This window comes from Euprymna scolopes, chromosome 35 (genome assembly GCF_053919585.1).
Source record: "Euprymna scolopes isolate OS-2025 chromosome 35, ASM5391958v1, whole genome shotgun sequence".
NCBI lineage: Eukaryota > Metazoa > Mollusca > Cephalopoda > Sepiida > Sepiolidae > Euprymna > Euprymna scolopes.
Window position 1 is genome coordinate 67,526,301 of NC_136516.1, and position 21,328 is coordinate 67,547,628.

Sequence of the window (21,328 nt, forward strand, 5' to 3'; positions counted from 1 at the left end):
GTAACATGATGATGCAATTTATACTTTATAATTGTTTAATATGTACCGAGCGAATATATTATTATAAGATATTAGTTTAATAATATCTTATGAATTTCTATCAGGTGCTTGAAATAAAGTAATAGTAAAAATAATAATCGTAAATAATTTCCTTGTAGAATTAAAACATTTTCAAAACACTTTAATTCAAACGTTAAATAAAAACTGTCTAGCTTTACAATATGAATCAGGATGGCTGCCAGAACAAACACACAATGTTGAGTTTTCTACAAATTTTCTTTTTTTCTTCTTGTGGCATTATCTTGTCATGCATTTTTTCTTTCTAAGCAAAGAATATCTCATTTTTCTAAGGTGTATATGCACAAAAAGAGTCGGTATTGACATAGTAATAACCAATTTTTTCTGCATAATGAAATGGATCTCCAAAAATCTATCAAAATTTTAACATACTGAAGGAGCTATTTTGCATGAAAAATAAAAATTTGGATTGTGGAATATAACTTTACTCTTATTCCTTTGTATATGCTCTGTTATATTTAACATACATTGAGCTTCTAAGCAAAAAGGATTGGTATACACAAAGAGTGAAATATAAATGAAAAAACATATTTTACCAAATATATATATATATATATATGAAACTTTGAATTAAAACAAAAAATGTAATTTCCTGCTCGTATGATTTGTCGAAACTGTGTGACAGCTTGCTAGCGTACTGTGTCCGTGGAAAGAGACATAACAAGGTTTATTTCTTTTTTTTTCCACATAGCTGTTGAGTTGGCCATATTTGTTAGCATGTTCAGATTTGAGTCAACAGATGATTTGTTTCTAGCAGAATAGTTATCTTGACAATTCCACAAGGAGGGTAAAAAACATATACATAATTATTCATGATTAATTTCATCTACATAATGATTGGAGATAGTTGGAGAAATTGTATGTTGAAGTTAACTCCATGATTGTGTGTATTATATTAGAAAAGTTGAGGCAAATTCATGTTCATTGGTTATGACATGATGGGTCTTAGTTTGGATATTAGGACTGATTTTTTGATGCAGATGTTAATACTTTGTAGTTAGTTTAACAGTCCTGTTGCTGTTGCATGTGTTGATATGTTCATTGACCAATTAGCTGTGGTACAGTGTCATATTGTTATTGGTCTTGTGTGTAGTTAGTTTTTTAAGTACATCATTGTGAGAAATACAATATTCTAAAAAATCAGCATTCATTAAAGGTGGAATAAGATAAATTCATGATACAACACATTTTTCTTTGTCTTTGTTATTTTCTTTTGAACAGGTGTCAATTTGTGGCTTCACTAATCCGGTCATACTTTCTTCTGATCTAGATAGCTCCATGGAAGAGTTGGTAGACTGAAAGTATGATGGAGCCATACTGTCTTGGGAATCAGTTATAGACTGGTTTTGTTGCAAAGAAGGTATGGTAGATTGCAAAGATGGTGTGGCCATACTGTCTTGAGAATCAACTACAGGCTGGTTTTCTTGCAAAGAAGGCTTAGTAGATTGAAAAGATGGTATGGTCATACTGTTTTGGGAACCAACTACAGGCTGGCTTTCTTGCAAAGAAGGTATGGTAGATTGTAAAGATGGTGTGGCCATACTGTTTTGGGAATCAACTACAAGCTCGCTTTCTTGCAAAGAAGGTATGGTAGATTGTAAAGATGGTGTGGCCATACTGTCTTGGGAATCAACTACAGGCTGGCTTTCTTGCAAAGAAAGCTTTGTAGATTGCAAAGATGGTGTGGCCATATTTTCTTTTGATTCAGGTACAGTCTGGCTTTCTTGTAAATGAAGTTTTATAGATTGCAAAGATAATGTGGCCATATTTTCTTGGGGTTCTTGCAAAGACAGCTTTGAACATTGCAAAGATAATGTCTCCATGTTGTTTTGTAATTTAGGTGTAGCCTGATTTTCGTGCGAAGAAACCTTGGTTGATTGTAAAGCTGACATGGACATACTTTCTTGGAATTCAGCTCTTTGGTGACTTTCTTGTAAAGATCTGGTACACTTGAAAGATGATGTAACCATATCATCTTTGGAGTTAAATGTTGACAATCTCTGTTTTTGCGAAGAATGATAGCTAGATTGCTCACACAAACTCTTTTCATTCTCTTCCTGATCATCCTGGGACTCATAACCAGAACATGCAGAAGAAAAATCAGATTTTAGAGAATTGTAGGATTTTGCCATGGCTGCTGGTACACTCTGGGAACGAACAAATTTTCTACATGTACCCATTTCTATGTACTTGGTTATTTGTGCGAGAGCATATTTATGTCCCCACTTAATGGGCTGCAGTGAATTTAAGCCAAAAGGCAATTTACATTTATCTTCTGCATAAATGATGGGAATCACTTGCCAAGGTTGTTTCTTGTCTTTATTCAAAATCGAATTCATTACACATTCATTAGCCATATAATTGGTTTCATTGTCACCAGTTTCAAAAGCTTCCGTACATAAGATAAATATGTAAGAACATCTTTTAAAAATTTTCTCCAGACGGGCAAATTTCTCAGGGTGTTCTAAGAAAATAAATTGAAACAATTCAGCTTTTACAAAATTACCATCTTTTAATTTAATTTTATTTATTTCCATAACAATAGATTCTGCTTTCTTATAATCCGTTTCACAGTAAAGTATCGCAACATCATAATATTCATCCTCTCCAGTTTCCAAATTGAATGCACAATCGAGATTCACTGAATGTATTTCACCTGAAAAATGAGAATTCAAAAAAGAGATAAGCATTTTAAGGAGAGAAAAAAAGAAAGAATTTTAATATTTGACAATCTTTCAATGACGAAAAGCCAGAAAAAAACAATGGTTGAAATGTTGTGAAAATGGCAACAACAAAGATTACATTTCTAGGCAAGATGAAATGGAAAAATTACATGGAAGATGCTGCCAAGTCTGCCACAAAAAAAGGTAGGTTTCCTTTACTGGACAAGAAAATTTCTCACACACTTATATATCTAGTAAGCCATTTGCTTATGCATAAAGTACTGCTGCCACGTTTGGATTGGCATAAAGTACTGCTGCCACGTTTGGATTGGCATAAAGTACTGCTGCCACGTTTGGATTGGCATAAAGTACTGCTGCCACGTTTGGATTGGCATAAAGTACTGCTGCCACGTTTGGATTGGCATAAAGTACTGCTGCCATGTTTGGATTGGTTCCACATTATCTGTCAAGTTTCAGCTTCTATCGCATGCAAATACTGTGCTAGTTGTAAAAATAGTTCCATGGAATGTGCTCTGATCAACTTACTGCTCTTGTATTGCATCAATGTAAATGCCTTCAATAAAAAAAAATCACACCACTTCTCTGCAGACGTCCCCAAAATCTTTATTTTGAACTTTAATAGCACCTTTCTTTGGACTGCTTTCTTTTCAAATTTCTTTTCTCAATTATACTAACATACAGCAATTTAAATGTAATGCAAACAAACACCTTATTGCCAAGTTCCTACCCAAGTTACCCCTACCCAAATCTGGCCCCTATCACAGTAACCCCTATGCTTCAGTAACAATAATATTTAATCAAGATGAACAACAGTTAAAAAAAAAGGAAACAATTCAAAACATGTACACAATTTACTTTGAGGGGTATTCTATTGATGTTCTGTTGTCATCAAACCATTCTCCCAGGAATTAACTCATAGTCTAATATATGTTCATTTATCCACCCAAGCATTATTTACTCCTCTCGAAGATAGTGTAGTGTATATTCATTCATTACATATACTAATAAAAGAGTATATTATTGATAGTAATAAGATCAATTTTCAAAAAGTGGCAATCTCCAAGAACAACATAAATACAGATTACTAGTAACAGATGTTGTGACTCATCGGTCAGAGGATAACTGATGTAAGTAAGCAAATTTGGACAGAAAATTCAGTACAAACTCTATTTCAGCAGGATAAATGAAAAAAATAAAAATAGTGATCAGATTCTCTTAAATATTTCTTTTTTTTTTAAATCATTATTTTTCTTATTTTGTTAAAGCTGAGGATAGAGTATCCTACTGAATGCCAGACATTCACCCACTATCTTATACATTCCAACCGAGATTCTAACCGTCCCTTTAAGTACAATTGTTTGTATCACTCTTGCACTTGGTTTACTGAGTATATTTACCAGGTAGTTTTAGCAATTCTTTTTCGTGAGTTCAGTTGTTCCTATAATTACTGGAATGATCTTTCTAAGATTCCAGTTTCTTTTTTATGTCATAAGATTTCATTATCTTTTCCCTCTTGTTTCTGTTTAACCCAACATCATTTGGGACACTAACTTCTAGTGATGGGACAATTCTAATATTTTTCCCAATGCTGATACAATTACCGATTCCGGTTCTTTAAAAATCTCTAATCATTTAACTATAAAATTGTTATTTTCCCTGATTTTCGTAAAAACACATGTTAAATATGCAGATATTTTCCTAAACGTCAAATTACAATTGTGGAGGATGATCTATGAATTTTTGCTTTACTGGTAATTTAAAATCAATAAATATTGATTATTTTATTATTATTACCAGCAATGGAAGATTTTGGTTTAAACAAAATCAAATAAAAAAGACAATTAAAAGAATATTTTTGGCATCGGAAAATAGGCATCAATTTTTCCGATTCCGATACCAATTTCGACACATCCAAATCTTCTGATTTTTCTGATTCCGATTAACCGTCCCAACACTACTAACTTCTTCTAAGGTTGCTTTTTTCTCATTATTGTCCTAATACATTATCTCAGGTTTAATAGCTTCGTTTTCTAGGTATGTAGCTGTAGGAATTTTATAGTCAAAGTGTGGGTGCTTTTTCTGGTATGCATGTTCCCAGGATTTGCTACTGCATTCGATATTCAACATTTACAGATGATCCAGTGGAGATATTTAGACGCTCCCTTGTGTTGCATTGTATAGTAGCTGTCACTCAGCAGAACCTGGATGTCAGGTGGCTCACACTCTCTACTTCTGTGTGGCAGAACCTGCACTTGTTGTCATTGCTGAGACCACTCATCTTTTTAAAAGCATTGATCATCAAGCCATCATCTATCATTCAATATCAAACCCAATACTGCCCAGTTTCATTACCCAACACTTGGAAGCATAATAGCAATAATACAGTATTACATTTGGTAAAGTGATATAAATTAATTAGTGTTAATTACTCTAAATAAAACAGATGTGTTCAAACTTCAGGGGAAAGAATTTCAACGTGTTTTGTTATAGTGTTGCATACTAGATAGACATCTCAGTGATACTTGGGAACAATAATAGTAACTAGTGAGACCTGTAGAAATTCCACAGAGCACTCATTCATATATTGATGTTGGCATTCTGTAGATGTTCAGCATAAATGGAGACACTCTGATATTATTGTAGCTCTTTTCTTAAAACTGCAAAAGTATTTATTTAAGCTAGCAGGGACGTCCGGCAAAGCCCGATCATAAAGTACACTTTCAAATATGATATTTTGATTCTTACAAATATCGTATATATTATTATAGAGTTAATGTTCTATTGACTTTTATCTATTTAGCATTTCAGCCTGGCGTTGCCCAGGTGTTTGGATGTGTATGTTGAGCAAAAAAAAAAAAAGTGGTAGTAGGAAGGCAGGCTCGAACCCATTTTGAAGCGCGACCCTTCAGACGACAAATATTGAAAAATTTGCTAAAAACATGGATATCTTCATCTTCAACTGGGCACTTTTCTACAGGGAGGTCGCTTTTATCGCCAATATTTTCGAAAATCATCCTCTCCTTTCGATTGTCTAGCCTTAATTAAAACCTATGTCACTTCCTGTTTGGTGGTGGTCGTAACAGCAAAGACGTCAGGTTTTTTCCCCATTCTTTTCCTCCTTAGCGGTAGGGGCTCGAGCCTGCCTTCTTACTACCACTTTTTAATTTTTTTTTGCTCAACATACACCTTAAAACACCCAGGCAACGCCGGGCTGAAATGCTAGTATATCTATAAAAGTGAAAATGTCTGTGTGTGGGTGTGTGTGTGTCTTTCTGTCTGTGTACATTGCCCTAACAACTAACTCTGTCAATTTTCGATCTACAAACTAGAAATTAGACATACAGTGTATTGAGATTTGGGAAAATATTTTAATCGGGTTTTCGCCAGAAATTTTGCTGTCAAGGTGTACAAGTTTAATGATTTGACCTTTGAAAACTCTACCAAACTCCTCCACCAATTTTGGGTTTAAAACTTGAAATTTTAGATATAGGTTACTTGGACCTGGATCTTACTTTATAATTTGATTTGAGCCCAAAACAATAAAGGTTAAGGGGTCATAATTGGGGTCAAAGTTAAAATAATTTGACCTCTGCAATCTCTACAAAATTACTTAGCCAATTTTTGGTCTAAATATTTGAAATTTTACATAAAGTGTATTCAGACATAGGGGAAGCTTTTTAATCAGTTTTTCGCCAAAAAGTTGGCTGCCAAGGGGTCAAAGTTCAAAAGATTTTACCTTTGTGATCTCTAGCAAACTGTTCAGCCAATTTTGGGTCTAAACATTTGAAATTTTGTATAAAGAGTATTCAGACATGCAGCAAGCTTTTTAATCAGTTTTGGGGCGAAAATTTCACTGCTCAGAAATCAGAGCTGAAAGAGTTTACTTTTGCAGGCTCTAGCAAATTCCTCCACCAATTTTGGGGCCTAAACACTTGAAATTTTAGATGTAGGTTACTTGGACATGGATAAAACATTTTAATTTGATTTGAGCCCAAAACAATAAATATTAAGAGGTCAAAATTGAGGTCAAAGTTAAAAAAAAATTGACCTCTGTTGTCTCTACCAACTTTTCTCTGTGGTAGTTAAGGAAGCCTTTTATATAGAAAGGCATTGCTGTACATATTCACACATTTTAATATATACATATGCATATAAAATTATGAACAGTACATAGGGCCTGAGCAAAGCTGGATGGAACTGCTAGTATATATATAAAAGTGACAATGTGTGTGTGTGTGTGTGTGTGTGTGTGTGTGTGTGTGTACGAAATAACTCTGTCAATTTTCGATCTAGAGTCTCGAGATTTGACATAAGGCGTATTGAGATTTGGAAAAATCTTTTTAATCTGTTTTCGGACAGAAAGTTTGCTGCCAAGTGGTCAAAGTTCAACGATTTGACCTATGAAAATTCTACCAAACTCCTCCACCAATTTTGGGTCTCAACACTTGAAATTTTAAATGTAGGTTACATGGATATGAATCAAACTTTTTAATTTGATTTGAGCCCCAAAAAATAAATGTTAAGGGGTCAAAATTGGGGTCAAAGTTAAAAAGATTGACCAAGCATTTTAATCAGTTTTGGGGCGAAACTTGGTTGCCAAAAGGTCAAAGTTGTAAGAGTTGACCTTTGCAGATTCTACCAAATTCATCCGCCAATTTGGGCTCTAAAGACTTGAAATTTTAGATGTAGGTAACTTGGGCATGGATAAAACTTTGTATTTTGATTTGAGACCAAAATAGTAAATGTTAAGGGGTCAATGTAAAAATTATGGTCTATACGGTCTCTATGAAATTACTCAGACAAATTTTGGTCTAAACATTTGAAATCTTACATAAAGTGTATTCACACATAGGGCAAGTTATGAACAGTACATAGGGCCCAAGCAAAGCCGGTCTGAACTGCCAGTATATTGTAAAGTTGCGATTTTAAAAAATAAAAAATATGTCCATGCATCAGCTTGAATTGAAACCAAAACCAAAACTCATCAAAAAAATATATGTATGTATATGCATATATATATTACTTGAGTTCCTCCAGCTATAATCAAAACTGAAAATAGATTACTGGAGTGTCATTAGCTATAATCAAAACCGAAACCAAAACCAAAACTTATGAAGATTCTTGGTAAAATTATTTATAAAAAAATTGATGACTTAAGTATTATCGGCTATAATCGAAACCAAAACCAAAACTTATGAAACATTTTTGATAAAATTATTATTATTTATAAAAACATAAATGACTTGAGTGCCATCAGCTATAATCAAAACCGAAACCAAAACTTATGAAGAATTCTTGGTCAAATTATTTATTAAAAGAAATGGAAGTTCATAATAATTAAACGACAGTCACTCGGATGTAAATGTGACACACAAAATAAATAATACACTCTATCCTATTAATATATAAATTTTTATTTATTAGACTGGAGATTAAGTGGAAAAACACTCTCGATCCCCCTATCACATAAAAGGAACATAATTTCGTAATCATTGTTATGTTATTATGCCAACGATATATAAACAATGATAACGGTATTTAAGAAGTTAACAGTTTTAAATAAGCAGAACTTACAGCTTTTTCTTTTTACATGTTTTATTTATATACAGAACTTCTTTAAATTTTAAGCAATAACTTTTTATAATATTTAACTATATAAACCTTAAACATTTTTAATTTTAAATAATATAAACAGAACTTTTTATAATTTTTTATTTTTAATTTTAAACAATATAAAAAGAACTTTTTATAATTTTAGACGGTAAATTTTTACTTGGTTTCTGCCTTAACATTTTCCTTTAAAATGATGACTTCAAAGATTTCTAGGTATGCTGAAAACGAATATTGCATTTAAAGTTTTCATGAAAAATATGCAAATTTCATATACAACTATGATCAGCACTTAACACATAAGAAATTATATTGTTTAATATCTGGAAAACTAGTACATTTAAATGCGATATTAGTTTTCAGCATATCCGAAAACCTATAAAAGTCGTTATTTTAAAGGAAAATGTTAAAGTAGACACCAAATAAAAATTTACCATAAACTTTTTTAATTTTAAACAATATAAACAGATATTTTTATACAATTATCGTTCACAAATGCTTTTGATTATACGGGGAAAGATTTTCCCCCTTTTCTTTTCTTCGCCACATAAATTCCACCATATGCATTTCAAAAGTTTCTGTTTCTAACTTCTCATTTGTTTTATTGTTTGCTTTTGTTTTTTTTTTAAATTCTATGGTTTGCGTGTGTATCGAAGGGTCAATTGGGTCAATAATTTTGTTATGTTGTAAGAAATTCTGCAGAAATAAGCAAGCTTTTTATTGGACAGTTTATCCGCCAACGGATTTGTTTTAACCAATCAGATTGCATGTCATAACTGCCGAGAATGTTCTCGGTGCCAAGTTCCTTTTCAGACCAGAATCTATAAAGATGTAGAGTTGGACACACGTGAATTTCTCACTCGAATCGAGGCAGCAAAATTACTTGTTGCTTCAAGACGTTTTAATGTCTAAACGCAGAGCAGAACTTTATCATTGCAATTACCAATGCCCTTAAGTAGGGCGAATTTATATCTGCACACTTGTGCTACAATTTAACATCTGTCCATCTTGGAAGTCACCTCAACATCAACAACCTGCACACTACTTTGTCAGCGAGAATTCCACCCAGCCTTTATCGAAGACGAACTATTGTTCCCTTCAGGAATGTTACCAGCCCATAGTGGCAGATAGCTGAAGATGATGCATCTTTTGCAACATGGACCTTTTTTACTTTAATAAAATTTACGTTGAAGTTTTAAGGTGAGATTGTTGTAATTTCTGTTTGGTTTTCTTCCATTCTGCCAGGGGCAAAAACCTTGTGAGAGAAAATCTCACATTGTTGATATTTTCCATAATCGAAGTATAGACTGCCCATCCATCTGATAAAATTTGTGTCCCTGGTAGGATCCACAAAGTAATTATCGGGAAAAATGTTTTCTGATCTGTGCTGTAATATTACATAGGTTTGAGCTATGTTCGATGGCCCCAAAACCAAGACCCTCTTCTCGACTCATCTTGTTATACTTTCACTTAAAAAAATAGGATTCATCTACTTCTACTTCTTTCTTTCTATCCATTGTTTCTTTTCGTCCCTCCCATCCACTATGATTTTTTTTATATATCAAGGCCAAGAGGTCACTCGAGGATAAGGGTTAAAGAGTGTACAGTAGAAATTGGACAATATAGTAATCGTTAGTAATGGAAATTCGGTAAATTTGTTAACAAGTGGGACGGCTCATCAAGAACTTGTTTACGTTAGACTTGAAGACAACCATATTGTAGTCAGCTGGAAAACAGAAAAATGGAAGACAATTCCACAGGTGTGCAGTTCTAAGAAAGAAGCTTTGTTCATAGAATCTACATTTAGGTTTAGGCACAGATAACGAGTGGGGGGAATTATTGACAGTGGTTTCAGCTAGATGAGTGTTTCTTGTGAAAGTTTGGTGAGGGGGGACCATAGACTGAAGTTCAGTCAAACATTTTCTATGAAAATAACGATACAGCAGAGACAAACTCACAACATCTCTTCTGTGAGATAGAGGTTGCAGCGAAGAGAAAAGGATATCTCCTACGAGACTACGAAGTCTATTTTGAACTCTATCAAGGCAGGACAAGTCCTTTCTAGCAGCTCCTGCCCAGATGTGGCAACAGTACTCCATCCTTATCGTACCTGGCTCTTATATAGATAGAAAATTGCATCAGCAGTGAAATATCTACTGGATCGATAGAAGGATCCCACCATTTTTCCAGCGGCCTTGACAACAGATTCGATGTACCTGTTCCATTTAAAATCAGGAGTAAAGGTCAAGCCCAGAAGCTTGTTAAAACTTGAGGCCTCCTCAAGACGAGAGCCATTCATTTCAACTGATGCCAAATGGGAATCAAAACGTTGCTAATGTAAAGAGAGAAGCTTGGTTTTAGATGAATTAAAAGTAACCAGCCACTCCTTTCCCCATTGTACCACACGCTCAAGATCAGAGGAGAGAGAATCGGAGAGAACTTGGTCGTTTACTGACTTAGATGTGCTACCATAAATGGTAGTGTCATCAGCATAAATGTCTACAAATGATGTAAGGATGTGATTTGGAAGATCATTAATGTAGAGCAGGAAAAAAGTTGGGCCCAGGATGGACCCCTGAGGGACTCCAGCATTAATACTGTGAGCTTCTGATTTTTGCTCATCAACTACTACTCTTATGAACCTGTCAGAAAGAAATGATTTAATAATTGAGAAGACATTTCCAGCTATACCATAGCTAGAGATCTTGTGAAGTAAACCTTCATGCCATACCCTATCAAATGTCAAGATATGTCAAGAACAATTGCCCTAGAAAGGTTGCCTCCGTCGAGAGATTTGCTAATCCTATTAGATATAACTGTAAGCAGATCTGCCGTACATCTAGCAGAAACCATATTGTGTGTCACTAAGAAGGTTATTTTTGATGAGATGGTTGATTACTTCTCTATTTATCACAGATTCCAGCAACTTACTCATGACGGACAGGAGACTTATTGGCCTGTACTGAGAGGCGGGGGTGAACGATCACCTGAATTCTTAAATACAGGGCATACTGATGAGATTTTCAAGGGTGATGGGAAGCAATTCTCCTTAAGACAACGTTTAAACAGTTTTGTAAGTATGAGCGCTAGTTCTGGTTGAAGTTTTTTGAATACTATAATTGGAATACCGTCAGGGCCGGGTGCTTTACTGGAATCAAGGTTTTTGATTAGTTTGGCAACATCACATACAGATATATGCATATCACATAGCGTGGTTTCTGACACAGGAGGAAATATTGGAGGTTGGCAGCCTTGGTCGCAAAGGGTAGAATTAGCTGCAAAGTTCTTGGCAAAGAGTTTGGCTTTATCTGATGCTGATGAGATTACCTCAGGTCCATTGATGATAGATGGGATAGAGCACACCCTTCTGTTCAAGACCCGGTTTGCTATTTGCCAAAACTGGTGGGAACCAAGCCGCTGCTCAGCTACTTTGGATTTGATGGACTGAGCATACAACTCTCTTGCATTCTTTATTATTATCTTACAATTGTTGCTGACAGTCCTGAAAACGGCTTTAATTTCCATACATTTATTACGTTGAAAGCAGTGAAAAAAGTGATTTCTGTGCACAATGGCAACAGCACATTCTGGGGAGAATCATGGCTGGCTGTTAGGTTTTTGCTGGAACTTTTTTGAGGGTATGAAATGGTCTATACCTACAATTAACCATTCCGTCAGGTCTGATACTATACAGAACACATCCTTTTTAAACATGGAACACAGAGGTAGATCTGATATAAATGTACGGAAGCTATCCCAGTCAGTCATAGTGTATCGATGGAGAGGTACGTCTGGGGACTTATTATATTTCATTTTTATCTTAATTGATACAACAGAGTGGTCAGAAGATCCAAGAGGAGACAGAACAGAAACTGAACATAGTTCAGGGCAAGTTGTGAGAAAAAGGTCTAGTAGACTCGCATACTAGCCGTCATTGTCGGGCACATGGGTGGGTTTGTGAACGATCTGAATGAGGCCATAAGCAATCTAGAAATCATGACAACCTCCCCTAACCTCCCCTCATCATCAGTCTTGTTTGCGTGAGTTAATCATTCCACATTGTACACATTGAAGTCTCCACATGCGTGAATATTAGCTGAAGGATAAGCAGATAGGACTTGGTCAATTTTCTCAGATATGCTTTTAAAGATAGTAACTGCGCTGTTGTGGGGTCGATAGAGAGTAAATATAAATGCAGTACTGTGAGCTAGTGCAACCCAGAAGCAGATATAGGGTAAGTTAGGATCTTCTCTGGAGATGTCCCTACCACATGAAAAGCCATCTTTAATATAGGCACATATTCCATGCCAATGGCGATTTTGGGGGTCAGATCATTTTTTTCTATTTAATTCTTTATTATTATTTGTTTATTTATTTATTGTTTAACGCTTAGGACTAGTAAGTTAACGATATTTGTATATATTGAGTATTTCAAGTTAAAGGCTATCGTAGTTTGATTTATTTATTATGGCGATCTTGAGGATCAGATTTGGAAGTTAAGTTAGAGTATCCTTTAATTACGAACCCATCTAGGGAAATAGTCTGTCCAATGCCAGTTTCGCTTAAAAATAAAAGGTCAGGTTAGTCTCCTGTAATTGGGTTTCAACCTCTTGAAGGTTAGAACGTAGACCCCTGATGTGTGAGAAGGAGACATGGTAGTGGGGGTCTGCTTGGAAGTTGGAGATCCGGGTTTAATCATATATTTTTTCTTGAAACTTATCATGATGGAATTTTGAGATTTGTGGACTAGGTCGTTAGACTTGCTCAGAGCAGGACAGAGAGGGGAAACTAAGAGAGAAAAAGAAATGAAGAATTTTTTTTTTTTGTAGAACATGATAAGGTAAAGCTGTAACAATTACCCACTAATATGGCATCGAGAGGCCCCGCCAGAAGCTACTGCATGGTCCAGAATCCATTCACCAAACTGCAATACAGCAGCCCCAGTACTTTGCACCTGCTGATAGGACAGCCTCCTTAGTGGTTAATCCAAGGTTCGGGTCCCTGACTATCAGGCGGATAACATCAGTCCAGATAAAACGTTTACCTCCAGCACCCTTACTAGTGACATGGCTACAAGGATAGACATAGAAACAGAACATTTCTGCCACCTCTGCCAACTGTTCGCGCAAAATACTGCCAACCTAGAATACAACATGGTCCTTTCTCTGCAATGATAGGATGATTGTGGCGACCTTCTTCGCAGACCTCATGGATAAAATTCATCAAGTCAACTATTATATGTGTATCTGCATCACCTATTTCTCTTCTTATAATAGTCTGCAGTAACTCGAGGTTCTAACAAAATACAAACTAAAAAAGAGAATACACATGTTTAATTAAATTTTAATTTAAATCGTTTATAATAAATCACATGATTCAATTTTCAATAAACACATGATTAATAATCAGTCATCAGGGAAATAGTTATATTTATATTGTTTAAAATTAAAAATTTAAAAAAGGTTTCTATTGTTTAACTAAAATAATAAAAACTTCTATTTATATTGTTTAAAATTTTTGAAAAAGTTCTGTATATATGTTTAAAATAAATAAAGTGTTTTTTTATTTCTTTAAGTTCTGTTTATTTTTGAAAAAGAACTTCTGACCGCTATCATTGTTTATATATTGTTGGCATAGTAACATAACGGTGATTAGGAAATTTGGTTCCTTTTATGTGATAGAAGGATCGTAAGTATTTTACCACCTAGTCTCCAGTCTTGTCAGCTTTTTATAGATTAATTTTTAGAATCTAATTATGTGTTTTATCCTGTCCACCAAAAAAGTCAGTTGTAAAATCAATGTTTTTTTTTTACTTTAGTAATCAAGTAAAAAATGGAATTCTCATTTGATTAAATAATTTGAAATAAAAAAAAGATTTTTGTTTCAATTTAATTATTTTTACTGTGCAATAGAAAAGGGGAAATTAATCAGAATTATTCAGACAAACAAAAAAGAAGTGAGAGAAATTGTGATGTTTATTTACATAACAAATGGTACTCTTGCAGAGAAAGGACCATGCTGAAATAATAACGTTATTTCGAAATCCATTTTGAACATGGTGAGAGGGTGTTTTTTTTTTGTTGTTTTTTTTTAACTAATCTGTAGTTTCACCTAGCAATTTAATAAACAAAAGATACTGTAAAACTTGAATTTAATAATAAAAAAAACTTGCATGGTCCTTTTTCTACATAAGTACCTGTATTGACAAAACTCTTATCCAAAAACAAATAAATAATAAAAATTATACATAAAATCTTAAAATATACAAATGTATAAAAAAAGAAAAAATAACTTGTAAATACTATTTAAAAAATAGCGTAGTAACATACAAATGATTTTTTCTTTTAATTTAATTTTATTTACAAACAAATAATAATTTTCAATTTTACATTCATTTAAAATTTACACAATAGAATACTCCTATAAACGATTTGTTTTTTTTTCTATAAATTTTTATTCATAAACGTTAATACGTACATACAAATTTAACTCATTCGAACAGAAAGTTAAAAACGCCATGTTTTTTGTTTTTTTTAGCTTTCATTGGTAAGCAATATTTCTTTTATCCAATCAGGATGTGGCTAGAGTTTTCATCATCCAATCAGAATTTTGCCAGGTTTTATCTTACCAGCGGTACCAAATTTTTTTGTTTTATTTCATACGTTTAATAGCCATTTGGAATATTCCATTTTTTTAAGGGATGTCAAGATGATAACAGTCGAAGCGACAAGCGTAATAATATATAGGTAATACAGGATTACATTTGGTAAATACACAATCCAAATGTACACAATATCGTAAATAGAGATATATTATTTAAACGTTGCATTAACTTCAATGTGTGTTTACAGTGCTGTATACTAGACAAAGAATTCAGCATTTGGTGAGAAAAATAGGGAGGAGAATAGCAAGAGAAATAGAATGATAAAGAGAGAAATGAAGTTTAAAAGAAAGACGTTACATACACTTTTTACCTCTTCTGTTTATTGTTTATGGTCCTAAGTCCTGTTATCTATATATATAAAAGCGAAAATGTATGTATGTATGTGTGTATGTTTATGTATCTGCTAAAAACTTTCAACAGACAGAACAAAAATTCACAAATTTGATCTCGTATGAAAGCCCCATCCTTCGCCCGACAAATATCGAAAAATTGGCCAAAAATGTTAATTTTTTCACCCTGAAATCAACACTTTTCTACAGGGGGGCAGGTCAGCAAAAACCATCCGCTCATGACGAGACCGGTTCTACGCATGCCTCAGACGACGTCATAACCTGATTTAGTTTAAATATTTGAAGAACTGACACAATTTCATGTACGTCATGTTAACTCAGTTGGTTAGAGCGTTGGGTCATTATCTAAACGTTTGGGTTCGAATCGTGGTGTGAGATGTCTTTTTTTTTTTTTTCGATTTCTTAAATTTTAATATTGAAGCGGGGTTATTTAAGCCATTTTTCATGTAACATTCGTTTTTCTGGGGTTTTTTTTACCTCGCTTATTCTTAGGTTTTCATTAACACACCCCAACCCCGATTGACCACACACACCCAAAAACACCCAGCCAACCCACCGATTTTTTTAATTTTAATTTTGAAACAGGCTTATTTAAGCCATTTTTCATGTGTTTTTTTTTTTTTGGCTTTTATTTTTCAGAAGTTTTACGTTCATTTTTCTGTTTTCTTTTTTGTTTTTCCGATTTTTACATTTAACATCGTTCCTTTGCCTTATGTTAGTTTTTTTGTGTTTTTTTTACTTCGCTTATTCTTATGTTTTGATTACCCCCCCCCCCACTGCCCGGGTACCCCCCCCCCGCTTTATTTTTCAGATAAGTTTTAACGTTCGTTTTTCTGTTTTCTTTTTTTACTTCGCTGATTCTTATGTTTTGATTATACCCTCCCCCCCACACACACACACTTCCCGTGTACCCCCCCCCCCCGCTTTATTTTTCAGAACAGTTTTAACGTTCATTTTTCTGTTTTCTTTTTCTACTTCGCTTATTCTTAGGTTTTCAATAACACCCCCCCACTCCGACTGACCACACACACCTCCAAACACTCGGGCAACGCCAGGTACCCCCCGCTATAAAGGCAAAATGACCACGCATGTTTTTATATGTCCACAAAAGGCTTTTTTCGTGGGTGTTCTCGCGTCAGTTACATTTATTTAGAAGTTTCCTTATACTTCCTAGATTATAATATCCTAGATTATAATATCTTAGATTATAATATCCTAGATGCACAAATGGACAGTATCTCTACATTTAATTTGATTGACTTTTAAAAAATTCCCTCTATTCTATCCTTTCACGTGTTTGTTTGTCTTTTTTTTGTATAAATAAAACAAAACTAATCGAAACAAACTCATTAGCCAGCCTTCTCGGCTGGGACATCCAGAAAGGCAACTAGCTTTGATCAATATGGGGGAAACCCTTCATATTAGACAATTGCTATTCTTTTGGACACTGCCAGAGCTCCCCTTTTTGGGGGGGGAGCTGGTTTTCCCCAACATCATGGAAAAACAAATAAATAAAACGGCAGAAAGTGGGAAGCTTAACTGGCCTGCAGCCAGACGTTCATTTCTGCGCCTGCATGAACTCATTCACTTAACTATTAATTTTTACAAGTCAACTTTTCAATTGACATCACTAAATTTGAACGCTTTTCACTTCCTGTCGCATCATAGCATAGCAGTAAGATGTTTTCTTTCACTTTCTTTTCCGCCTTCGTGGCACAGGTTCGAGCCTGCCTACTAATATATTTTTTTCCAGCTCAGAACACACCTCCAAACATCCGGGCAATGCCAGGCACCCCTACTATTCTATCTATATATATAAAAGCGAAAATATATGTATGTATGTATGTGCGTATGTTTGTGTATCCACTAAAAACTTTCGACAGACAGAACAAAAATTAATAAACTTGCTATCATATTGATGATCCACCCTCCGGACGACAAATATCAAAATTTTGGCCCAAAAGGACAACTAGAAGTGGGTCAGCTAACCGATTTTCTGCAGGGAAGGGGGAGTCAAAAAGTGACATTTTAATGTTAAACATTACGTATTTTTAATTTGATTTATAAGTGCCCCGAAAAAAGGGCCACAACTCTACCACATAAAGGGTACACGGGGCCCGTTTTTTTTTTGAGTCATTCAAAAACTGCTGAGTCATGTCACGTGATCTTGACGTCAGCAAGCTATAATGGCGACGTTTGTATTAAGAGACTGTTAGTATCGGATAAATTAAAAGATTAACTGTCAGTATCGTACAAATTATTATATAATCTTACACGTTATGAAAATGTTTCCAACGTGATTAACAGGTTAAAAATAGTAAATATACGAGAGTATAATGAAAAAATTAAGCTTAAAAATATTCAAGACATCATTATATTTACGCTAAAAAATAAACAGCCATTTTCTTTTTTGTATTATTAGCACATGACCTTCTACCTCTGTTAACCTGGAGGGGGGGGGGGCGGACGAGGCCGTTTGAATTAGCTAAAATTACTTGTATAATCGATATTACATTTCTTTCACTAAACATTTCATAAGCAAAAATCATAAGTAAATAAAAAAATTACGCTTAAAAATATTTAGCAGTAGACGACCGACGCACAACAAAACAAAACAAAAAAAACGGCCATTTTCTTTTTATATTAGTTACATTATGACCTGATTCTACTTAAAGGGAGGGAGGTGGGAGGCACAATATGAGTTAGTGGGAAGGGGGGCGAAAGACAAAACCGCTTTATGCCTAAGAACAGATACTACACTTTGATTTTAGCCAAAAGACCAAATAAAAAAAAAAGATGCGTATTATATATTTTTTGTATATTAACTAATTCTATTTAGAGGGAGGAAGGTGGGAGGCATAATATGAGTTAATGGGAGGAGGAGGGGGTGAAAGATGAAACCGCTTTATTTCTAAGAACAGATACTACACTTTGATCTTAGCCAAAAGACCAAGTAAAAACAAAAGATGCGTATTGGATAAAATTGGTGTATATGTACTAGCAAAATAACCAGCGTCGCCCGGAATTGTATGACATAGCACTAGCACGACATATATACTAGCTGATTACCCGGCATGGCCTGGGATTGGATAAAATTCATGGAATTTTTCCCAGCAGAACACTCGGCGACATCTGGGATTGGAAAAAATTGGTTGATATATGAACTAGCCAAATGCCCAGCGTCGCCCGGGATGGATTACATAAGTGGATATCTGTACTAGCAAAATACACGGCATATCCCAGGATGTGATAAAGTAGGTGTATATGCACTAGCAGAACAACTGGCGTCGCCCGGGATTGTATGACATAAGTGGATGTGTACTAGAAGAATACCAAGCATCGCCTGGGATTGTATGACATAGGTGAAGTATAGCTCCGATTCAACAATTTTGAAAGTGCTTGTGCAGTATAGGTCCGATTTGAAAAATTTGGATGTTGCTTTGGCATTATAGGGCCGATTTGACAATTTTGAAGGTGCTTGTGCAGTATAGGTCCGATTTGACAATTTTGAAGGGGCTTGTGCAATATAGGTCCGATTTGAAAAATTTAGAAGGTGCTTGTGCAGTATAGGTCCGATGTGAAAATTTTGAAGTTGCTTGTGCATTATAGGTCTGATTTGACAATTTTTAAGGTGCTTGTGCAGTATATTTCCGATTTGAAAAATTAAGACGGTGCTTGTGCAGTATATGTCCGACTTGAAAAATTTAGAAGGTGCTTGCGCAGTATATATGTTATAATATGCAAGTGACCTCCCTTGGATGTAGCTTCATTGTCAAATTCCATTAAATTAATATACATTCATTGTTATTATATGCAAGTGACCTCCCTAGGGTGTAGCTACATTGTCGAATTCCATTAGATTAATATAAAATCATTTGTGTAATATGCAAGTGACCTCCCCTGAGTGTAACTTCATTGTCGAATTCCATTAGATTAATATACAATCATTGTCATAATATGTAAGTGACCTCTCTTGAGTGTAGCTTCATTGTTAAATACCATTAGATTAATATGCAATCATTGTCATAATATGTAAGTGACCTCCCTTGGATATAGCTCCATTCTCGAATACCATTAGATTAATATACAATCATCATTATAATATGCAATTAGATTAATATATAATCATTGTTACAATATGCAAGTGACGTCCCTTGGATGTAGCTTCATTGTCGAATACCATTAGATTGATATAAAATCATTGTTATAATAAGCAAATGATCTCCGTTGTGTGTAACTTCATTGTTGAATTCTATCAGATTAATATAAAATCATTGGTGTAATATGAAAGTGACCTACCTTGGGTGTAGCTTCATTGTCGAATTCCATTAGATTAGCATAAAATCTTTGGTGTAATATGCAAGTGACCACCCTTGGGTGTAGCTTCATTGTCAAATTCCATTAGATTAATATACACACATTGTCATAATATGCGAGTGACCTCCCTTGGGTGTAGCTTCATTGACGAATACCATTAGAATAATATACAATCATTGTCATATGTAAGTGATCTCCCTTGGATGTAGCTTCGTTGTTGAATACCATTAGATTAATATAAAATCATTGTCATACTATGTAAGTAACTTCCCTTCGATGTAGCTTCATTGTCGAATATCATTTGATTAAGATAAATCATTGTTATAATATTCAACTTACCTCCCTTGGATATAGCTTCATTGTTGAATACCATTAGATTAATATAAAATCATTGGTGTAATATGCAAGTGACCTCCCTTGGGTGTAGCTTTATTGTCGAATTCCATTAGATTAATATACAATCATTGTTATAATATACGAGTGACCTTCCTGTGTGTAGCTTCATTGTCGAATTCCATTAGCTTAATATACATTCATTGTCATAATATGCAAGTGACCTCCCTTGGATGTACCTTCATTTTCGAATACCATTAGAATTATATACAATCATTGTCATAATATGTAAGTGACCTCCCTTGGATGTAGCTTGGTTGTGGAATACCATTAGATTAATATAAAATCATTGTCATAATACGTAAGCGACCTCCACTGGATTTAGCTTCATTGTCGAATATCATTACATTAATATAAATTAATTGTTATGATATGTAAGTTACCTCCCCTGGATGTAGCTACATTGTCAAATTCTATTAGATTAATATAAAATCATTGGTGCAATATGCAAGTCATCTTCCTTGTGTGTAGCTTTATTGTTGAATTCCATTATATTAACATACAGTCATTGTTATAATATGCGAGTGAACTCTTTTGGGTGTAGCCTCATTGTCGAATTCAATTAGATTAATATACAATCATTGTCCTAATATGTAAGTGACCTCCCTTTGATGTAGCTTCGTTGTGGAATACCATTAGATTAATATTCAATCATTGTCATAATATGTAAGTGACCACCCTTGTATGTAGCTTCATTTTAGAATACCATTAGATTAATATGAAATAATTGTTATGATATGTAAGTTACCTCCCTTGGATGTAGCTTCATTTTAGAATACCATTCGATTAATATGAAATAATTGTTATGATATGTAAGTTACCTCCCTTGGATATAGCTTCATTTTAGAATACCATTAGATTAATATGAAATAATTGTTATGATATGTAAGTTACCTCCCTTGGATGTAGCTTCATTGTCATATTCTATTAGAATAATACAATCATTATAATATGCAAGTGACCTCCCTTGGGTGTAGCTTCATTGCCGAATATCATTAGAATAATATACAATCATTGGTTCAATATACAAGTGACTTCCATTGGATGTAGCTTCGTTGTCGAATACCATTAGAATAATATACACTCATTGTTATAATATGCAAGTGACCTCCCTTGGATGTAGCTTCATTGTCGAACAACATTAGAATAATATACAAATATTGTTATAATATGTAAGTGACCACCTTCGGATGTAGCTTCATTGTTGAATACCATTAGAATAATATACAATC

The 21,328-nt window shown here is 34.2% G+C and overlaps 1 protein-coding gene across 2 annotated transcripts in view; it reads right to left on the reverse strand.

Moving 5' to 3' along the window:
* Positions 1 to 744: 744 nt before the first annotated feature.
* LOC145259893 (uncharacterized) overlaps positions 745 to 21,328 on the reverse strand; it is an 86,548-nt gene continuing 65,964 nt past the window's right edge. The window contains exon 3 of one of the 2 annotated variants that reach the window (XM_080117789.1): positions 745 to 2,734. In XM_080117789.1, the coding sequence (XP_079973915.1) occupies positions 1,251 to 2,734 (1,484 nt within the window). In that variant the 3' untranslated portion in view covers positions 745 to 1,250. The remainder of the gene's footprint in view (positions 2,735 to 21,328) is intronic. The other variant, XM_080117790.1, reaches the window with a different exon arrangement.